This window comes from Engraulis encrasicolus, chromosome 1 (assembly GCF_034702125.1).
Source record: "Engraulis encrasicolus isolate BLACKSEA-1 chromosome 1, IST_EnEncr_1.0, whole genome shotgun sequence".
In the NCBI taxonomy this organism is placed as follows: Eukaryota; Metazoa; Chordata; class Actinopteri; order Clupeiformes; family Engraulidae; genus Engraulis; species Engraulis encrasicolus.
In genome coordinates, this window is record NC_085857.1 from 48,698,355 (window position 1) to 48,714,913 (window position 16,559).

The 16,559-nt window shown below is 41.1% G+C and overlaps 1 protein-coding gene across 1 annotated transcript in view; it reads left to right on the plus strand.

Moving 5' to 3' along the window:
* Nucleotides 1-16,359, plus strand: part of LOC134457897 (complement C3-like) — an 18,720-nt gene extending 2,361 nt beyond the window's left edge. Inside the window, exons 3-14 of the mRNA XM_063209911.1 lie at nucleotides 111-290; nucleotides 1,288-1,347; nucleotides 2,241-2,331; nucleotides 3,199-3,247; nucleotides 3,472-3,562; nucleotides 4,193-4,267; nucleotides 4,495-4,600; nucleotides 4,993-5,082; nucleotides 5,703-5,783; nucleotides 6,008-6,091; nucleotides 14,915-15,050; nucleotides 15,718-16,359. Of these exons, the coding sequence (XP_063065981.1) occupies nucleotides 111-290; nucleotides 1,288-1,347; nucleotides 2,241-2,331; nucleotides 3,199-3,247; nucleotides 3,472-3,562; nucleotides 4,193-4,267; nucleotides 4,495-4,600; nucleotides 4,993-5,082; nucleotides 5,703-5,783; nucleotides 6,008-6,091; nucleotides 14,915-15,050; nucleotides 15,718-15,859 (1,185 nt within the window). The 3' untranslated portion in view covers nucleotides 15,860-16,359. The remainder of the gene's footprint in view (nucleotides 1-110; nucleotides 291-1,287; nucleotides 1,348-2,240; nucleotides 2,332-3,198; nucleotides 3,248-3,471; nucleotides 3,563-4,192; nucleotides 4,268-4,494; nucleotides 4,601-4,992; nucleotides 5,083-5,702; nucleotides 5,784-6,007; nucleotides 6,092-14,914; nucleotides 15,051-15,717) is intronic.
* The last annotated feature ends 200 nt before the right edge of the window (nucleotides 16,360-16,559 follow it).

A 16,559-nucleotide genomic window follows, 5' to 3' on the forward strand; every position in this document is an offset into this window, starting at 1 on the left:
GTGTGTGTGTGTGTGTGCGTGCGTGCGTGCGTGCGTGCGTGCGTGCGTGCGTGCGTGCGTGCGTGCGTGCGTGCGTGCGTGCGTGCGTGCGTGTGTGTCCCATACCACAGGCTAACCTGGTGGTGTACCAGGCGTTGGCGGAGTACTCCATCCAGGTCCGACTGAAGCAGAGGGAGAGCAGCTCCCTGGAGGTCACCCTGAACAACACGGCTGGCCACACGCACTCAGCAGCTGCACCCCTCACATGGACCTTCACACAGGCAAACACACCACTGCAACGCTCAGTGAAGGTGATTGCCACGCACACACGCACGATCACAGACACACAGACCTCTGTTAGTGCTCAGTTAAGGTGATTCTTTCACACACACGCACACACACGCATGCAGGTGTGCACGGCCGGTGTGTACACAGACGCACACAGACAAACACACAATGGCAGTGCTCAGTTACGGTGATTCTCTCACACAGACACACACAGACACAGACACAGACACACACACACACACACACACACACACACACACACACACACACACACACACACACACACACACACACACACACACACACACACACACACACACACACACACACACACACACACACAAATTTCCTACAATGCTCACGTTGAATGAGCTTTTTTAATGTCTCTTTTTTGCCATCATGAAATGAAATTTAAATAAATAATGAATTGGTATTTTTATTATTACTGTGCATTTTTATTATTATTATTCACTCTACTCGGCCCTCAATGCAGTCTAAATGCAGTCTAAAACACATATTATGATTTTGTAATTGTAGAGATGCACTGGATCCTGATTTTTAGGATCCTGTCGGATACCGGATCCACTGCTTAAGATCCTGCCGGATCCGGAACCGGATACCGGATCCTACGAAAGGGTTGAAGCACTTAGCCTACTTGCACACGTGGGCCCTTTTTATTACGTTGGCTCAAACTATTTTTTAGACTTATTGGCTTACTGCCACACTGCCTGCACTGGCCGCTTCCAAGTTATTTCACTCCATGCAGCAATTGGGGTTGTGAAAGACTGACTGAAAAGCCTAGGCTACGTAAAAAGTAGAGATGCCCCAGATCCTGATTTTTAGGTAACTGCCGGATACCGGATCCACTGCTTAAGATCCTGCCGGATCCGGATAGTCTGAAAAACCTTATTATCCTGCCGGATCCGGAACCGGATCTTGGATCCTGTACATCTCTAGTAATTGCTGTTTTCCACTGGATTATGTCTGCAGTTTTGTCAATGATTTTGTCATCCTGCACAGGTCAGATTGGACAGAAATATGACCGTGACAGCCAAAGGAAATGTAAGAGGTATTCTGTCTGTGAGTGTCTAACTATCCAGCTTATACTCCATAGTTAGAAGGGTTTCGCCATTACTACATTACATTACATCACACTTGGCTGACGCTTTTAACCAAAGCAACTTTGTTATATTATGGTATCGGTTACAATCCCTGAGCAGTGTAGAGGTTAGTTGCCTTCCTCAATGTTTCCCAACCAGGGGTACGTGTACCACTAGGGGTACGCGAGCACACTGCAGAGGTACTTGGAAAAATGAAATTTTAACAAATATATGGAGCTTAGTTACATTGGGATGGAGAAAGCGGTATAGAACTTGACTTAGGGGGTACTCATGGCACAACGAAGAGGCTTAGGGGTACAAAAGACAAAAAAGGTTGGAAAACACTGGCCTTCCTCAAGGGCACATCAGCCATGGAGTGAGGTAGGGAGTGGAAGAGTGGGATTCGAACCTGTAACCCTCTGATCTAATGGCCCAGCTCCCTAACCACCTTTATTTTGATAACAATTGCTAGTAGGCTGGCTGTCACCAGACTATACGTATCTTTGAAAAGTGAGCACTTGTTTCACCCATTGATGCCTATAGCACCTGCAAAAAAAAACACCTGCTTAATGCCTAAGCTCGTGTTAGAAAAGTTGCCCTCAGCTAATAACCTAAATTTCAAAGCCCAAGACCCGAATCTTGCATTAGAATGTGTTCATTCAGCTGTAATATTCACACATTTGTATTAAAAAAGCTAAAATATCAAGAGCCTGAACGCAGCATACTGTACATGTCGCTCCAGGCACCAAAGGTCAAACTATACGAGTCATCAGGCAGCTTAATTGACTCCCATGGTCTTTTTTCCCTCCTCTGGACTCCCCTTAAATTCGCATGACGAGATGACACATTTTGTTTTTCTCTATTGGGATTCAGGTGATGACAATGTACTATTCCATGCCCAGAAAGGAGGAGGAGGGATGCCACCACATGAAACTGGATGTCTCTTTTCAGAAAATACCTCAAGGTGATGATACAAATCATGAGGCTTTATTCTCCAAAACAAATAGAGTACTAATTTTGGCCTTAACCGCTCTGCTAACAGTGGTCATTAAGTGCATTCGAGTAGTCGTCAACGCATACATGCGCATTTAGACAGCAATGCACTCTGGATGAAAATGCTGTCACGTGGTGTCAAACTATCGCGGGATGAACGCGTCTGCAGTCAGATCTTGCAACCTCTGCAGTTGCTTATCCCCTTCAACGCTCGTCTGCAGACCACTTCCGAGGTCACGCGCCCATGAACTGGTTGGTCAACAACTCGCTCACGGGTGTATGAGTCTTGTCTCACACCTCTACACAAGTTTGCGCAGGTCCTTACTTCATCTCCTCCTCGCTGCCTGTCCCCTCCCACTCCTCACACGTGGTGTGTTAGTAGAGCAAACTGGTGTGAGCTCACAGTCTCGTTCATATTTGTGGCCGACTTTAAATGCGCTGTTTTAATAACACCCACATCGTGACAACAAGTACTCACTCACGTGTTTTCTCTCCATCGCTCGACAAAAATGTAAGTCGTATGAGCCTATTGTCGTCAAAATATAAATACATATCCAGTTAAAATTAATGCAAAATCTCCTGAAATTCATCTAATAATGTCTTAATTAGCTCTAATATAATATAATACAATATAATGTAATATAATATAATATAATATAATATAATATAATATAAAAACACACAATGTCATTATAATGTTATATTGTGAGCATGTACAGTTTATGATGTTTATGGTGAAATGTCCAGACACTTACTTTGGACTTAGACTAATAGAAAATCACTATGCACTGTAAACAAACTGTATATCAATATGTATCTTGCAATGTGTTTCAAACAGGCTCTACCTCTGAAGCACTGGGGATGTATTTACTCACGGTTGATATCATGTAAGTTGAGTAATTTACAGTATTTCTTAATTTTATGGGTATTTTTCTCAACTACACGGCTGACCTGGGTTCGATTCTGGCCCAGGCCCTTTGCCGACCCTTCTCCATCTCTCTTCACTGACTTCCTGTCAACATCTTCACTGTCCTGTCTCAAATAAAGGTGAAAAGCCCCCCGTGTGAAAATGGCATTCATACAGGCCCATATGTTTTTCTCTCTCTCTCAGGGCCAGTATCAAAGACAATGTTGTCTCCACAGCGCTCCTAAACATTGAAATACTGACAGGATTTTCTGTAGACAGGGAAGACCTGCAAAAGGTAAGGAAGTTACAAAATAATAACCTCCGCCAAGGAAGCTGTTTGATAGAACATTTGACTATGTTACACCCTATTTTTTCAAGTCTTTCTGCCTTCTTTTTATGTTGGTTTGTCTGTCTGTCTGTCTGTCTGTCTGTCTGTCTGTCTGTTTGTTTGTCTGTCTGTTTGTTTGTTTGTTTGTCTGTCTGTCAGCAGGATAACTGAGTTGGATGAAACTTTGTGGAGTCGTTGGAAATGACAAAGGAACAAGTGATTCAATTTTGGTGGTGATCCAGATCACGATCTGGATCCAGGAATTTTTTTTTAAAGATTCTTCACCATTGCGAGATTTTCTAACTCCACAAAAAGAAGGCAGAAACACTTAGGGTGTAACATAATCAAATGTTCTATCAAACAGCTTCCTCTAGTTTTATACATGAATGGTAAAGCAGTATTTCACTTCATTTTCCTTTAATGTTAAGGATAAAAATCGTATATGTAACATATATATAGCTGTTAATGACTGACATTATATTAAGGTCCTTGTAATGACTGATATTATTCCAAGTTAATACAAAAACAAAACAAAGATATCAGCTCTTTCTATTAAATACAATATTAACTAATTAATTTGCCTATATTCTTGTGCAGTTGGCTGCTAACAAGACCTGGGATATTGAAGAGCTGTCACCGTCACAGAGCAACATTCTTATTTACATGAATGAGGTAACTCCCAATTCACACAAAATTATAAATGGACATAGTTGTCTGCTCCCAACAACAAGATATATACGATTGAAATTTACTTTAGTATGATTTTAGTATTACTTTAGTGTGTGTGTGTGTGTGTGTGTGTGTGTGTGCGTGCGTGCGTGCGTGCGTGCGTGCGTGCGTGCGTGTGTGCGTGTGTGTGTGTGTGCGCGTGTGTGTGTGCGCGTGTAATGTCTTATCAGGTGTCCTCTGTGAGGCCAGAGAGGTTTGCGTTGCGTATGCACCAAGTGGCTGACGTGGGTTTGCTGCAGCCCGCAGCAGTATCCCTGAGAGAACACACTTTACAGGGTTGGTGATGTTGTATAACATATTTTATTATATTATATTATATTATATTATATTATATTATATTATATTATATGATATTATTTTATATGATATTATTTTATATTATACTAAAGTCTATGTCTATGTCTATATGGGAAAGTAAGAAACATAATTTCAATTCTTTGTATGACCAGTACATGTAAGAAGAAATTGACGCTAAAAACGACTTGACTTTACTATATTATATTATATTATATTATATTATATTATATTATATTATATTATATTATATTATATTATATATTTTCATTATAACTATTAACTACACAAAAATGTCAAAATATATAGCCTACACAACAATAGAGGATTAAGAGAAGGGTGGGGGAGAGATCTGATAATGTGCTGTATTGTAGATGCGGTCTGTTTGAAGTTCTACCACCCCCAAAAGATAGATGGCACCCTTGGCCTGATCTGTCACCAGCATGTCTGCAAATGTGCCGCAGGTACACAGTGCACTGCCGCACACACACACGCACAAACACGCAGACACAGGCACACACACACAGACACACGCACACACAGACACACAGACACACAGACACACACACACACACACACACACACACACACACACACACACACACACACACACACACACACACGCACACACACACACACACACACAGACACACGCAAGTGCACACACACGCACACACAACCGTTAATCACACAACTGACACAATAAAAAGAAGCAAGTTTTCCCAATTGTCAATTTGAAATTGACCAACATTGTAGATAGAGAAACAAACATTGTGCATTTGTGCATTTTGTACATGTTATGTCCAACTGAAATATATACTGCATTACAATATATATATATTTAAAAAAAAAAAAAGCACTGCATTTCCAACAGAGAGTTGTGCTGTGACAAGTGCACAGAAGAGAAGTGATCATAATACAACACTACTGCAGATAAATAAGCTTAATGTACATTTGTGTTTTTCCAAAAGGAATGTTTTTTTTCATTACACGTCTCAGCATTTTGTAAAAGTTAATACAAAAATAGACTACATAATTATATGAATATTAACGTTATTTTAAAAATAAACAATATTTCCAACAGAGAGCTGCGCTGTGCAGAGGACAGAGGTGCCTGAAGGAGTGACTCGAAATAACATCTCTTGTATACAGTTCAGAGACTATGGTAAGGTGTTTTTAATTTACATATTTATTTACATTTTTAATATGTTGTGTTTTCGTTTCCCCACTGTTATTTTATATTATTTTCTGTTAGGCATGGTGTTATGTTTTCAGTTAATGTTTACAGGTGCATTATATTGATAATTTATTGTTAAAGTCCTATTTAATCATGAAGAGTACAATACTTTCTTTCACAGTAGCAGGAGACTTACGGTGATTTTCTTTTAGTTTACAAGGTGACTGTGGGGGACAGGCAGCTATCGAGCATTGTGGACATCTACTACATGAGTGTGACACAGGTGGTCAAACAAGGTGAGGAGGCGGTCCTAGGGGGGCGGTCCAACAGGGCAATTGCACAGGGCGACGCCCAGGGGCGGAGCTACAGGGGTAGCTAGGGGGGCATTTGACCCCCCCTGAAATCTGATTGGCTTCCCCAGGTGCTCCCCCAGAAAATGGACAGGAGCCCCGCCAACTCGCGTTACACGAAGCGCATAGATCGCCTGCAAATCGCTATCGCGAGTGAAGAAAGGATAACCATTTTTCCCACACACATTTCGATGCAAGTCTGTGTACACACCACCCTCGTGAATTTACAGTAGGCATATGGGGTACCATTCGAAAGCTTAGAATCCCCTCTGTCTAGTGGTATGCATGGCAACTCTCTGTCTTGTATGGTCTGACGACAACGATTCATAGAAGCAAATGTGTGCTTTTCCGTCCTGAAGAAGAAAAGCCTCAGAGAAAAAAAAACTGCTTATTTCAGTCCAGATTCATTTCGTTTTCCTTTTGGAAAGTTAGCTGTCTGACATTTAAGATTTTTCAATAGGCCTACTAGGCCTATATATTGCTCTATTGCCCATGTGATAAATAAATAGATTTGTTTTTGGTGGTAAATGAAAGTATCTTCATGATTAATTCATGTGAATTCAACTCAAACCTCATTTCTAAAGTCCAAATATTCACTGGCATAATACTAATTGCTGTGTTTGTTTTGGAATAGACTAGATGCTAATGAGTATTTTAAAAGAATGTCCTTACAGCACCTTCGATAGCATTGTTATATGTGTGAATTGTAGCAAGCTCTTAGAAGCATCGCCACATCACAGTGACTGGATTTTATGGAAGTAACTCTGAAATCTGAAGTCTGAGTTCAGACTTAAATTATTGATGGGAAATTTGAAATTACATAAAAACACAGATGGTAGAAAATAATTTGATTAACCGTCAGACACCTAAGCATTAATTTCCGTTCAACTTCAAAGTCTGATGCAGAAACTTTTATGTTCATTTTTGAGAATTCTGTAGAAAAGTTGAAAATCTGCAATAATGGGCATCAGTGAAACACTTATCTTTATCATCTCACATCACTATATGATTCTCACATACATAAACACAGCTAGCCTACAGGTGTACACACCTGTCAGTGTAGTCCAATGGCGTAGCACCCAGATATTAGCATTTTCCTTCCAAAAAAAGCAGCCCTTCATATCATACTTTTCTCAAAAACGTATGTTTCCCACATTTCTGGCACATCTTTGGAGAAAAAAGAGTAGCCTACATATTAAATTATTACCTCTATAGTCAGGAAGCATTTTCACCGAAATAAAGTCCCGTGGGATTTTTTTGATGAAAGCAAGCCACCAATTCAGATGTCTCAAGGGCACACCAAATAACAATAAAAAACATGTTGGCAGTCTGAAATATTGTGCTGGGAAAAATTGTGAAGCATATAAGAAAATAACAACATTTTGGTCTCCAAAAATAGGACTTTGCAAAAACGCCTAGGGATACCCACATATAAAATGGTGTAGAAAACACAAATTTTGATATTTTGTTTTCAAATTTGAAATACAAGTTGTTCAGACTTGTGGCCTTTGTTCCATTATGTCTATAATTTGATACATTACAGTAAAAGGACTATTTAACCCTCTGAGGTCTAAGGCCTTTCAGAGGCTTTTAGGCTGCTTGCACCACCCTGACATTTTCAAGTATTTTCAACTAACAGTAAGCATCTATGCAAAAGTGGAATATATGGTTGTATTCTGAAAAGCCTGACAAGAAATAATCTGAAAGAAAATGGGATGTCATACAAACATGTAGTATAAACATGAGTATAAACACAACTGTACAAAAAAAACAGGTTTCAGAGGTCTTCAAAAAGTGCAAGAAGACACACAATAAATATATCAAGCCAAGACTTTTGAAGTTTGAATCTTGTAAACAAATGTGTTGGCTGCATAAAAGTAAAAAGGGCATTTAGAAATGTTTTGTTGTTTTCATACAAAATGCAAAAAAGAAAGTCTATGTCATGCCACTGCCTGTCTCATTTGAATACTAATGAGATAGGTGTGAAAGACCTCTAATGGCCCACACCCCCCTGTCAATCTCCATGTGCTCTGATAGCACACCCCCTGTCACTCTCTTTGTCCTGTGGCAGGACACTGTGTTTTGCCTAGCTGAAAGGGGTGTGTTGTCACCTCTGAATAGCCACTCAAGCACCGGTACTTTACATGTGAATAGCTATAGGTGTGGCTGCTACAGGCAAAGACTACAGAATATGCGAAGATTTCTTTTCACTTTTATTAAATTGGGCCAGATTGGAATCTAGAAGGTCTGAGGTTTCTAATAATGTGACTTATATGTTTCAATGACAAAAACTCTCAGAGTTACAGATTTGTTTTTGGAGACATGTCAAATTGCCCTCTGAAGGGCATTCAGTCCTCTGTGTGTTAATGTCTATGTACGTATATATGTTTTTTTCTTTGGCGAGGTGAAAAAAATGTCAAAAACTTCAAAATATAAAGAGTTCCCAGTTTTCAGCAGAACCCTTTACAGTGAAACTGACAATAGATTACAAGACTAGAGGGTGTCTGCTTCCCAAAATGGGTGTTTTCATCTCAATAGCACAAAGGGTTGGGATACAGCAACCATTTCAATTTGGAGAGGCGTTTTCAGGCGTTTTTCAGGCAAATCTGTCGGAATGCGAAGGGGTTAATTATGCAAGGTAGTAGGCCTAATAAATGGTGAAAATAATGATTTGTTTATTATGCTATTCTTTGCTGAAAAGTCTGATAACTGAAGTAGTGGTCTGATAACAGTAATCGTTTTTGGAATGAATACGTTTATTGACTCGGCATATAAATAAAGGCATCATCTTATGTTTGTAGACTAAATCAACTGAAAATCACAATGAACTCCAATTCACAATGTATATTATAAATGTGATGTTACACATTACGCAATGAGTGTCATGCTTTCAGTTAGCACACAGTTTATATGAAGTTTTCAACATCGTCCTCGTCATCTCCTGAGTCTTCATCCTCTTCATCATTGAGTGATGTGGTGGGCTGCTCAGGATTGTCACATCCCTCACTGGGGTCACAGGCACATAACTCTGTGCAGCCGAGTCCTGCTTTACGACATGAACACCTCGCATTGTCACACTTGGATTTTGAACAGCCGCACTTCACCAGCTGGATGACCGCATTTGGTGCAGGCTGTTCCTTGCTCATCACTGAACCCATCGTCTTCCAAGTTCCAGCCATAGTCCTGTGGCGATGGTACCTCTGGGTTTGGAACAGTGTCATTGTTCCAGATCATTGCTTGGTAGTGTGCCCGCAAGATCTCGTTGCAGTGCAGCTTGTGTAGGTGGCAACCTCTCTGACTTGGCCTGTTTCTTTGTCAATAGCCACCATCTCAATTTTTCCATCTTGGTAGTCTTGGTCCCTGGCAGGTAAACCTTGCAGAGAAACTCTTCTAGACCATCATACATCAGGGTTTCTGCACATTTTGGATCACCAAATATAAGACTTTTTAAGACAAATATAAGACCTCTGATGATAAAATATAAGACCACCGCTCGGGGTGAGGCATTGCAATATATTAGTTTGCATTGCTATAATGAAATGTAGGCCTAGTACATAATTATATATAATAAACAATATTATATGACTACTGTGCTTTTATAGTGTAGCCTAGGGTAAACACAGTGTAAGCAGTAGCAAGGTGTAACTGATCTGTAGGCCTACAGACACCATGCATGCATATGGTCAGTTAACTGACAACTGACATTTAATTGAGGGTCCCACACATGTTTTGACGGCCTATGGAGAAATCAGATTAATGTTCATCAAATGCCTTTAAATGTACACATTAAAAATGGCTCAACAATTCATCATTTCTGCTGGATAATAGTTGAATGCACTTTGCTATTAGGAGAGAGGACACCTGGTGTCAAAGGGGTTAAATGTATGACCACTCTGAGTGCCGTTCCTCCTCCTCCAGCTCGCTTTAACAGAGATGGGTAGCAGAAGCAAGCGTTCTACTTTGAGCTTAGCCTGTCTGTAGTTTGTTGTTCTCTAGATGGGCGCAAGAAACAGCGCACAACTTGGAAGCGATTTCCAGCATGTCCATAACAAGCATTTAGCGCGTTTACCGTTGCCCATCTGGTTACCGATTTGGACATTACGCACCTCGCCAGATCATTGGCTTCGTACATATTCTGTTACTCATCCGATTTCGTATTGCCTCGCGCTCACTTCCTCATGCTGCCATCATGTTAACGAAATCATTTTGCATTTGACAGAGGCATCAAATAGCCTGTCACGTATCTAGAGGCGATTTTGAAAGTGTAGGCTATTGTATGAAGGAACAATTATTTTTGAATACGGTCATAATGGACTTTATGAAATGAACCCTTTACATTTAGCAAACGCTTCTACCCAAACGCGAGGGCATGGCTAACATGCTTACGATAGACAACATTTAAAACTTACCCTCAACGACTGATTAGGCTATGCGTCCTCCCGACACAGTTAACATCAAGCTTCATATTCCGACGTTGCTTTGGATAGCAGCTAACCGTTTTATTTCTTGTCCTCAAGCCACATTACACTGAACGTGCATCTATCTACCTATCTCGATTCACGTTCATATTTTTCGACCACTTTTCGACTGTTTCTACTAGAACATGCAAGTAGGCTAGACGCTGCGTCCACAGGTCTGCGGCTGCCCCCCGCTGCGTGGCCAGCGGGCTGCGCTACGCCACAGACACTGATCAGTTTCATCTACCTTTACGCATCGTGATAAGGGACGTATGCCGGTTAAATAATGTTTATAACGCAAAAAATAGACTTGTTTTCTTACACTCAATCTACCCTGATGAAATATAAGACCTCCCAAGTAAATAAACCTCACTTCCATAAATGGCGAAATATAAGGCTTTATAAGACCTTAAAAAACAAATATTGAAAGTAACTTTTTAAGGATCCGCGGAGACCCTGTATATGGCATCACTTGGCCAGCGCATGGTTCCCAGACTTGTCAATGCAGATATCTCATTGCTGTCATCCCTTGCGTCACGGAAGATCTTCCAGAAAGCAAGTTTGCCTCTGCCAGCAAAGCCCTCCGTGTTATCAGTTCCACTAGAGGCATGCAATCCTGGCAAAGCAGCTGCCTTGTTTGGCCCCAGAGCTTCGTAGATGGGTCCCAGAGGAATGACACGTTGCCACGACACGAATGACCCCCGTCCGCCCCGGCCGTGAAGACAAAGAAAAGAAAAAGGAAAAATTGAGATGGTGGCTATTGACAAAGAAACAGGCCAAGTCAGAGAGGTTGCCACCTACACAAGCTGCACTGCAACGAGATCTTGCGGGCACACTACCAAGCAATGATCTGGAACAATGACACTGTTCCAAACCCAGAGGTACCATCGCCACAGGACTATGGCTGGAACTTGGAAGACGATGGGTTCAGTGATGAGCAAGGAACAGCCTGCACCAAATGCGGTCATCCAGCTGGTGAAGTGCGGCTGTTCAAAATCCAAGTGTGACAATGCGAGGTGTTCATGTCGTAAAGCAGGACTCGGCTGCACAGAGTTATGTGCCTGTGACCCCAGTGAGGGATGTGACAATCCTGAGCAGCCCACCACATCACTCAATGATGAAGAGGATGAAGACTCAGGAGATGACGAGGACGATGTTGAAAACTTCATATAAACTGTGTGCTAACTGAAAGCATGACACTCATTGCGTAATGTGTAACATCACATTTATAATATACATTGTGAATTGGAGTTCATTGTGATTTTCAGTTGATTTAGTCTACAAACATAAGATGATGCCTTTATTTCTATGCCGAGTCAATAAATGTATTCATTCCAGAAAAGATTACTGTTATCAGACCACTACTTCAGTTATCAGACTTTTCAGCAACGAATAGCATAATAAACAAATCATTATTTTCACCATTTATTACTAGCTTGCATAATTAACCCCTTCGCATTCCGACAGATTTGCCTGAATAACGCCTGAAAACGCCTCTCCAAATTGAAATGGTTGCTGTATCCCAACCCTTTGTGCTATTGAGATGAAAACACCCATTTTGGAAAGCAGACACCCTCTAGTTTTGTAATCTATTGTCAGTTTCACTGTAAAGGGTTCTGCTGAAAACTGGGAACTCTTTATATCTTGAAGTTTTTGTCATTTTTTTCCCCTCGCCAAAGAAAAAAATATATAGACATTAAATAGTCCTTTTACTGTAATGTATCAGGTTACAGACATAATGGAACAAAGGCCACAAGTCTGAACAACTTGTATTTGAAATTTGAAAACAAAATATCAAAATTGGTGTTTTCTACACCATTTTATATGTGGCTATGCCTAGGCGTTTTTGCAAAGTCCTATTTTTGGAGACCAAAATGCTGTTATTTTCTTATATGCTTCACAATTTTTCCCTGCACAATATTTCAGACTGCCAACATGTTTTTTATTGTTATTTGGGGTGTCCTTGAGACAGTTGGATGGGTGGCTTGCTTTCATCAAAAAAATCCCACGGGACTTTTTAGGCTCCTTGACTACTACAATGGTACCTTAAAATGTATTCAGAAAAGACAGAAAGCAGTTAATAAAAATGGCCATGTTTTACTTGAAATGTGATATTTTCTATATTAATACTATTTTCTATCCGGAAATGACTGTGTGGTGTTGGGATATGTAATTTGAGTTAGGTTCAGTCAATGTAAGGCACATACTGTAGCTCTTTGTAAATCTTGCCATTTGCAATGCAATGGGTGTCTGAGGGTCAAATCACAAAAAAATCACATCACAAATCACCAAAAGACATACATTGTGACTGATTACTCTTTGACATAATCGGAGACCTAAAACTTAAGGGTGCAGTTATAGGGTGCACTTTAGAAGGGATTCAGTGACAGTACCTTACAGCAGGTGTTAGGGTTGCCAAATGTGACCAATGATTACCAACCCCAAAATACTCAAAAGAACGCCTTAAACTAAAATCCTGCCAGATTTAAACAGAAGTCTTGATTTATATGACCACAAATTTACAGAATACCTGCCCAAAGCCCTTTTTTAACCCATAGATGACAATCGGAAACCGCTCAATCTGGTACCAGTGACGGGTGCCATAAGAACCCGGGAATATCATTCTCTTTATAGGCCTATATATTCTACAGCAGGGATGGGCAACTGGAGGCCCGGGGGCCACATGCGGCCCGCCTCCTCACTCCATGTGGCCCATAGTTAAAACATAATTAAAGAAATAAAATAAATAATGACCAGATTTTTAAACACACTACTGAATTAATCAATTGTAATGATACTGTAAGCCGATACAGAACACTCCCATTCCTTCCAAACAATATCGGCAGTCAATGAGCAACCGTCTGCACCTCGAACTCTGCGAGTTGAAGTCCGATCCCTGGTCATGTGGCCCTGTGATGGTGGCGATGAAAAACTGTGGCCATCCTTATCATGAAAGTTGCCCATCCCTGGCCTACAGTGTTTGAGTGTTTTTTTCTTTGTGTTAGAGTATGCCCCTGTGAAATTCATGTGGCTATCCCATTGCCCCCCCAATAATACATGTCTGGTTCCGCCACTGGCGACGCCCACGAGAGGACAGCACCGTCATAAAACCCCACTGATCAGGGGTCCGTTTCTTGAAAGCGTCTTTGCTATCGTCGTTAGCAAAGTCCTTCGCAAGAGCGACTGAACTCTCTCTCGACAGCGACGCTCACCACTAAATCCAAGGGAATTGTAAGACGGTCTTAAAACGGTCTTAAGATGGTTAGCAACGACAAGAATCGAGAAACGGACCCCTGTGCTATTACCATGCCATTGTGATAATAACATGGCATCAGGCATTTTTTATCAGCATATATAGGCGTTTTTATTCACAGATTTTGCAATCTTTTTTTTGTAGGGGGTTGGGGCGCGTTTGGGGGGAGGGGGAGGGGGAGGACAGTAATGGTAGGATCACCACTGCATGCATACAATTATGGTAGTCAGAGACAGATGGGCTACAGCAGCAAAAGACCAAACTGGGTGCCACTCCTGTCAGCTTAGATTAGAACAGAATTTCTGAGGCAAGAATTTGCACAGACAAATTGTGAAAAATGTGCAAAATAAAAGATTGAAAAATTACTTTATGTCTGTAGTGACACTTAGATGGTAGGGTCAGAATTTGGTGTCAACAACATTAAAACATGGATACATCCTGCTTTGTATCAACATTTCAGGCTGGTGGTGTAATGGTGTGGGGGATTTTTTCTTGGCTTTTTTTGGGCCCCTTAGTACCAATTGAACACTGTTGCAATTCCAAAGCCTACCAGCCTAAGCCTACCATTGCCAGGGGCAACCTGGCCATCCCATAATACTATCATTTCATTTCGTATTCATGGTCTGGAGGTTGTTTGATCACATGCGATTGCAGGAAGCGGGAAGGAAATTTTCTGAAAAATCAGGATAAGTTGTTGAACAAACATGTCTGACGTCTATCTTTGGCGATGTAGGACCATTTAACAGATATGTCTGACAGAACATCCTATCGTAGGATAAAATTACAATGTAGGACCGTTTGTCAGAACACCGGCCAAATCCTACGCTCAACATCGCTCCACAGAAAACAGTTACCAGACATAGTGGGTTGCAAAGTCTCTTGACAGAAGTCTGTAGGATGGTGCGCGAGGCTAATCTGGGGCAGCCCTATCACAAAACTCCCAATGACATTTTAGAAAACCGCTATAAACATGTTACAATAGTTCTGGCAGAAAAAGTTTAGGAACAACTGATATAGTGTGTATTGTGACTTCTTCACACTCTGTTTTCCCCTACGTAGGGACTGACAGTGTCATGGAGGGAGACCGGCGTCAGTTCCTGTCCTCGCCACACTGCAGGGAGGGTTTGGGTCTGGTGGCGGGCAAATCGTATCTGATCATCGGCTCACCAACAGACCTCATGAAGACACAAGACGGGTTAGTGGCCAGAATTTAACGCTGATTATAAAAAAACACTTCTGATGCTTTCCATTATCCTAACTCATGTCCTCCCTTGTGCCACTGGTCTTGTGATGACGTCATTGACGATAGAAGTTTAATTAATTATCTTGCAAAAGCGCAATTCAAAGACATTTGGATTGGTGTTTGGAAGACCACTCGTTTTCAGCAGGCAACAAAAGTTATTTGTTTTTTGTGCAAGATTATAGGCAAACATGCCCCATACAACATACGCCTCACGTATTTTACATGAACCGAGACGAAATGCGAGCAGCCAGCCCTACTACAGCATGGTGTCTTGAGTGGCTGCACGTCAGACATGCGACTTCTCTTGTGTTGTCCAAATAATTACGTACTTTTGCATGGACACAACTCACAAATCACTTCGCAAGTGAAGTTGGCAATCACATCATTGGTTATCAGTAATTCTGAGATGCAGCATACGTGTTTTCTAGGGGAAAGTGAGAAGTGTAGTACTACTGCACAATTATCGCCACACTGAGACAAATAAAGCTACTGAACTGAACTTTAAAAAATCCCCATTACATGTTTAGCAAACAAACTCTAATATACAGTGATGTATACTCTGTATGTATAACGACTATTGTGGCTCATTTGTAATGTTTTATGAAATGTCTTTATACAGTTTCCATTATGTGTTGAGCAAGCAGACCTGGGTGGAGTATTGGCCCACAGACAGCGAAGGTCAGACTGAGGAGTTCAAGTCCTCATACTCAGCAATTCAAGACTTCGCTGGGGAACTCTCATTGAGCGGATGCCAGCGCTGATACGTCAACTTGTAAATCATCATGACAAGATTTCATCACAGGAATGTTTGAAATGAGAGATTGATATTGAATTAAAAATTTAGACATACCGGTATATATTTCTGAAAATGATAAGGTACTGTAGCCTATGCAAACTTGGCAATTCAAGACTTTGCTGAGGAGCTCACATTGAGAGCACATCATGAAGATCACATGAATATTTGAAAAGGGGAATTGGAATGAACCAAAAAAACTAATGTCTGAACCGGTTTACATACTCCATTCAAGCATTCAAGACTTCACTGACAGCTCTGAAATGTGAACTTGTTAATCAGCATGACAATACTGTATATCATCACAGAAATGTGATGTGAGGTGTTGTGCTTTTCAGTTTGTAGCCTGCATGGTGGATGGAGTTCAACAACCCAACAGTAATTCAACAGCCCAGTCAAAAGGAACTTGCACACCACTGAGGCCAATGCAAAATGAAAGAAATTGAATGCATTAAAAAATAAATTAAGTGCTACCCAGTGTCATTCATTTGTTTAATCTGTTCTCAAACTGTTCTCTAACTAAGAGACTGAAGATGACCCAAGAGCGCAAATTCTAGTTCAGAGCTTTTGTCGAGGGGTGGAGGGGTGGGGGTGGGAGAGTGAATGAGAGGCTTTGGAGGTTCCGGCTACCAGGGGTGCTAGGGGTTCCAGGGGTGACTGGGGTACCA